The sequence below is a fragment of the Pyxicephalus adspersus genome, chromosome 8 (genome assembly GCF_032062135.1).
Source record: "Pyxicephalus adspersus chromosome 8, UCB_Pads_2.0, whole genome shotgun sequence".
Classification (NCBI taxonomy): Eukaryota; Metazoa; Chordata; class Amphibia; order Anura; family Pyxicephalidae; genus Pyxicephalus; species Pyxicephalus adspersus.
The window spans coordinates 4,227,896-4,233,967 of record NC_092865.1 but is presented as its reverse complement, the minus strand read 5'-3'; the positions used below and the strand labels follow the sequence as shown (position 1 = coordinate 4,233,967).

General features: G+C 41.2%; 1 protein-coding gene across 1 annotated transcript in view; it reads left to right on the top strand.

Moving 5' to 3' along the window:
• Positions 1-2,465: 2,465 nt before the first annotated feature.
• The window catches only part of FYB2 (FYN binding protein 2), a 19,055-nt gene continuing 15,448 nt past the window's right edge, over positions 2,466-6,072 (top strand). Inside the window, exons 1-3 of the mRNA XM_072420686.1 lie at positions 2,466-2,504; positions 3,744-3,769; positions 5,864-5,963. Coding sequence (XP_072276787.1) covers positions 5,925-5,963 — 39 coding nt within the window. The 5' untranslated portion in view covers positions 2,466-2,504; positions 3,744-3,769; positions 5,864-5,924. The remainder of the gene's footprint in view (positions 2,505-3,743; positions 3,770-5,863; positions 5,964-6,072) is intronic.

Sequence of the window (6,072 nt, the reverse complement as noted above, 5' to 3'; positions counted from 1 at the left end):
ATTACAAGTGTGGTCCATGGAGAAGGGCCCTGTGAGATGGGTGGCCCAAGGAGAAAGGTCCAATCACATTTGCTGGTCATTGGAGAAGGGACCTGTTACATTGGTTGTCAATGGAAAGCTTTACAATGATGATCAGTAGGGAAGGGCCCTATTACCTTCCAGAGAAGGGCCCCATGAGATTGGCCAGGAGAGAAGAACCCAGTTACATAGGTGGTCTATGGAGATCATTAATGTAACTATTAACTTATCTCTTACCAATAACCTCTAACACTGTTAACCCACCAAAGATCTTATGGTGTCCGATACCAATTCAAAATGTAAAATCCTATAAAATAGAATAAAATCCCTTGTTTTTCTTTCTGATTTCTTTCAAATGTTTACAAACTTTTCATTTTGCTTTTGTCTGCATTTATTATTTCCTTGTTTTGCTTCTAGAAGCAGCTGAGACTGAATATGAGCTGCCTCCCCCCAGGTATGGTATGTGGATCAGCAAGTCGGTGTTAAAGCGCACATAGCACTCATCACTGCCCTCCACACTGAGCATTTAAATGTCGGCTCCTGCATGTCCCCACCGCACTGCCTGCTTATAGTGTAACGGCACTGAGCGGAATCCCAAAAAAAAAGAATATATATGCATAAATTAAGCAATGTTACCCTTTGCTGTTCAGAGCTTTTAAAGCTAATATAATAATAAAAAAAATTGCATTTATCATTTTTTTTATTGGTTGAACTTAATGGACTTTTTTTATTTGGGCCCCCAGGAGGTGTTTAAAACTAATAAACAGTTCTGAGCCTCTATCATTCTCCCCGACAAAAATTACATTGTACTAATATATATTCTCGGCTGGGTTGAAGGATCCCTAATATTAGGGTCATACTGGGAACCTGGGGGAAAAGAGAGGGAGTGAGAATAGGCGTGTACTAAAATGGCACAGGGGCAACAGGAGAGCACAAAAAATTACTTTGGGGTGGCATCTTATTGGGTTCACCAGAAGTTTTTTTTTTTTTTCAGTCCAGCCCTGCCCATTATTATTGAACTCGGAAAGATAAAGTAACTCTATAAGCATCTACTGCAATAGACCCGCCCCCGAGGAGACATTAAGGTGCTTTGTGGTCACATGCATTGCAGAGAGTGACACTGATACCACACTGGCCACATCATCACATGATGGTTTATATCATGGAAGGTGGAGTGGAAAGAACCATGTGTGTCACATAACCAGCCTGATGCAACATGAAAAGGGTCTTTATTTGTACCAAAGTGAAACCTCCAGGGACGGAGGAGCAAGCCTCCAGTGCATTCACTTTTTTCATGATGAACGACTTGTCTTATTATATTGCAGGGTCCTGTAAAGTAGACCCCTCCCACACACCTATCTTCCCCTTTGATTGGATGATTAATACCCTATCCTGATAATGAACCAATAGGATGGCTCAGGAGCAAATAAAGGGCGGGGCTATGCTAATTCTTTCAGAATTTGCTTATAACTACAGCTACCTTCTTTTTGGACCTTTCTGATTGTCCTGATATTCCAGAACTGCCCAGGTTTACAAAGTTTAAGCTCCACCCATGCATTGACTTTCCTTCTGACCCTCCCATGCATTGACTTTCCTTCTGACCCTCCCCTGCTGTAGATTTTTTTTTTCTTTGTGGATTTATTGTTCATATTTAGCTGAGCCTCCCTCTCTGTGTCTTGCTATAGCTCACCCTCACATATTGAAGACTTCTATGATGATGCTTCAAACAGCCTCGCCTTTCAGGAGAGTGAATCGAATGCCTATGAAGTAGAGGAGCCGCTACCTGGTAAGTGGCCCTTTAACATTTCCTAATAAAAGCAACTCTAAATGGGGATCCCCTCTCTATAAGATGCTCTACACTCAATGCCATTGCTGAGGTTGTTGAATTCTATTTATACCCCTTATTGGCTCCCTAGTAACCCAATTCTTTTAACAGTTTTAGTCTACCCATCTTTGCTTTAAAAGGGGAAAAATCAGCCCTGCATGTAGGCAGAAAAAAAGAGAGCAAAGTGACAAGAGAGTAGAAGATCCCTTCTACTGCTTCCCCTTCACTGACCAGCAGGGGGCAGGTCCAGAATGTCTTGGGAGGAAGTGGGTTTGAGTGACGGAGGCCATCAGACTGAGGACATCTAGTGGCAGGAATAGGGTACTGCAGTGATAATCTCAACTGATAATGAATATTGCAATGAAAGTTGTTTTTTTTGTATGTTTTTTTTTCTGCTTTTTATGGCCCACTTTGGGAACATAAGGTGAATGTAACCTCCTAAGGAGAGAAAATATCCCTAGAACATTCAATTCTTTCAGTGAACGTTTTTTCTACCATAGCCTTTAATAGGGTTCAATGTGAGAAGGGGGTTTGGTGAATGTTCTTTGAGCCTATCACAAGCTAAGCCTGGAACATTCACGCATGTCTAATAATATATTCTCACATTCTTTTTTTAGGATCTGCACCCACCCGAGAGCCTACCATAAAGAGTCAACAAGAGGTGAGCCTTTGTGTGATATGGGGGCGATTGCCACCCCTGTAGACATCTGCCTACCAAATTGTGGATGAGTATTTGGAGAAGGAGGTTACCCTGGCATGGCTTTGCTCCTCCGTCTCTAGCTATGCTCACACAACGGTATATTGCTGTCGGGGTCCTTGGTCCAAGAAATAGCAGACCCTCTGACAAAGAGGAAGGATGGTGATTGGTCAGCACTGAATTTTTTGGGACAAACGTTGCACCCAGCTGGAACTGTATTATGCCAATAAGGGACAGACTGCTTTTTGGAGGTGCCATTTGGTGGTTGATACTCCCCTAGGCACCAAAGGAAGAATGGAAATGGGCCTGGAGGGGAAGGGGGGGGGGGTAATTGATGAGCTGGGCAGCATGGTGGCTCAGTGGTTAGCACTCCTTTGCAACTCTAGGTTTCAGGTTCGAATCTCGGCCAGGACACTATCTGCATGGAGTTTGCAGGTTCTCCCCGTGTTTGCTCCGGGTATTTCGATTTACTCCCACATCTCAAAAACATGCAGTCAGGTTAATTGGCTTTACAAAATTGACATATGACTATGGTAGGAACATTAGATTGTGAGTTCCTTCGAGGACCCTTCCATGACTATGGACTTGTACAGCGATGTGTAATATGTTGGCGCTATAGAAATACTGTGTAATAATTATAATAACTGCTGGTGGCAGGTAATTGATAAGCTGGGTGGTTATTGTTAGGCTGGGGGGGGGGTATTTGATGAGCTGGTGGTAATTGCTGGTCTGGGAGGCTGTTGATAGGGGGTAGGTATTGCTTTGCATTCTATCATGGGCCAGGTTGGGGGGTGCCAGAAACAAAACTGCCACTGAGCTCCAATCACCTTTACTAAAGCTCATTAAACATTCATTTTGGGTACCCCATTGGCTAGAGGAATATTTGACTCCCTGGCTTGCTATGACCCAATCATATCTTTTCCCTGCACATCATACCAATAACAAATAATGTTACATTATACTAAAAAGGACAAACCTAAAAATGAAACAATCTAAAGTTCTATAAACTCTTTAACGAAACCACCCGGCCTCTGGGGGGCGATATTCTGCACACCTGGCCCTACAATGATAACAATGTGACGTCCTTTCTTGTATTTGTTTACTTTCTGTCCCTGGCCAGGCAATCTCGTCTGTCCACATTCTGTGAATAGTCAGAAGTGAAAACATTCATCATTGTTCCATTTCTTTATGTTTGTTTTTTAGGTTTCTAAAGAAAATGCAGAATTCCGGTAAGAGCTTCCATTACTGAATTCTATATCGATAAATTAATTCTTATAAAGAAATGTAAAGCTCTGTACAGACGTCGGATGATTGGCGCTGGAAATGATCTTTTGTGATGTTTCCAGTGAAAGATGAATACGTTGTACACACAGCTCCATTCTGTTCTATGGAGAGGGGGGAGGATGAGCAAGCTGCACCCCACTGTGCTCTCCTCCAAAGAAGTGCAAAGCACTTATTCCCTATTGGTCGTTCATCAATCCAAACCTAATAGGAGGCCTTATTCCAGGAACAATCCTTGGGGAAATATTTGCTTACTTCTTTCATTTCCTGTTGTGACTTTAGAACAGGATGTGAAAGGAAATTTTTGAACAGGACGCAGCCGGCACAAAATTGACCTGATGGTGTTTTAAAACTTTTACTGCTCTATACAAAACTAACCAATGCCTGGACGTACATTTGTATCCTAACTTTGGGCTGAGTGCCAAATAAAACACCTGAACTTCTTATTATAGGAGCCCAAACTACCCGAGCATTGGAAAATCTCACCCTGAAAACTATGACATGCAACTTGATCACTGATTTGCTACAGCATTTTGATTGGCTGGATGCATACAATAATTCTCTCTATGGTGAGGGTGAAAGGGGTGATGTTTAAAGGGGCACTCTAGCCCAATGTGTTGCATTGTACCTGTGCACATGGCGGTCCTGTGAGCTCTCTCTGGTGCTATGTCCAAGTATGAGAGACTGCAAGGTAAGAATTGTCTATTTTCAAGCTATCCCCACCCTGTATCTATCCCCTACCGCTCCCCATGACATTGATCTATTTTAGGAACGTCCTCTAGGGGGAGCCATAATGTTCTGCATGCAGTGGCCCCAATATGGTCCCAGAAAGAATTTTACACAGGGGGTGGTAGTGGTTACACACAGGTTACCTGGTGAAATTTCTTGGTTCTTCCATAGGGGTATTTGTGGTCAAAGTTGAGATATAAACCCAAAGGTGCTGAGCACATCTATATCTAATTATGATATATGGCAGCTTCGCAGTCCTTGTGCAGTGGCTGCTTTAGCTTTTTCCAGCATATTTTGTTACTTTCCAGTAATCCATTTCCTGTTCTAGGGTGACAACATTCACTTGCACTAAATCAATGGAAAAGCAGCGTTGTCACCCCAGGCTGCCCTCTTGATTTAGATGGCAAACCCCCTCCCCTTCTTCTAATCTCTATTACATAGAACTACGGGACATTTGTAGATACCTCCAATGAGGTAAAATTTATTTTAGGTTTGTTTGTATATGGAACGTATTCATATAAGATCCCAGGCATTCCTATAGAGGAAAAAAAATTGAACCGATTCTATTGTGAAATAGATATAAAATATGTATGATAAATAGATTATAATAAATCACCACAATGAATCATTTAATAAATAAACCTTTATATTCTGGGCTCTGTTTATAAATAATTCCTCCAGTAAATTCCTCTGAAATTTACTGACAGATGGTTGAATTTTTCAACTGGTCTCCTTCCTATTAAAACAATGACTTGCTCTGCCACCTAGTGGCCAACCATCACACCACCTAGTGCATAACTGTCACAAAAAGCAATAAATAGGGAAAAAAAACAATATTATGGGCGAAATCCAAGGGAATAATTTAAAAATAGAGTCCTATGTATTACAGAAATTAATCTTAAGTTTAAAAATGTTTATTATGTGATTATTGACCAATGAGAACGATAAATAGTATGGCGAATATTCCTCCATTATTTATATTAAAGTATGAAAAAGTAAACTAAGGAATATTGCTCATATATATCATGCAATAGACATTGAATCTTTGCTGGAGATCTCATTCCAGATACATGGAAAGTATAACAGAAGAAGTGAGTCTTAGACAGAGCCAAATGGAACCAAACCCTATTCAACCGAAACCTGTAAAACCTCCCCGTTTTAGGTTCCATGTATCTATGTAGTCACATGGTTCTTTGAATATATTTGCTCTTGTTTCCCATAACTCATTTCCACCATAGTTTGGATTTTGATGATTTTTGGATTAAAGCTTCTTTAGTTTCAATGCCGATTTTCATTTCATTCATCTCTGAAAGCATTGGGAATCTGGACGCAAACCAGGGCACCGTCCTGCGGAGCAACTTCAAAGATGGAAAAATGTCCAAAACCGAACAGATGTTCCGAAAAAAGTTCAAGGTGAATTTTTATTTTAGTTTGGCTTACATCAGAGAACCTCCAGGTAATTTATTCAATCTCCATTCTGATCCCTTCCAGTCTATGTGTACTCCAGCCATAGCTGTGTGGG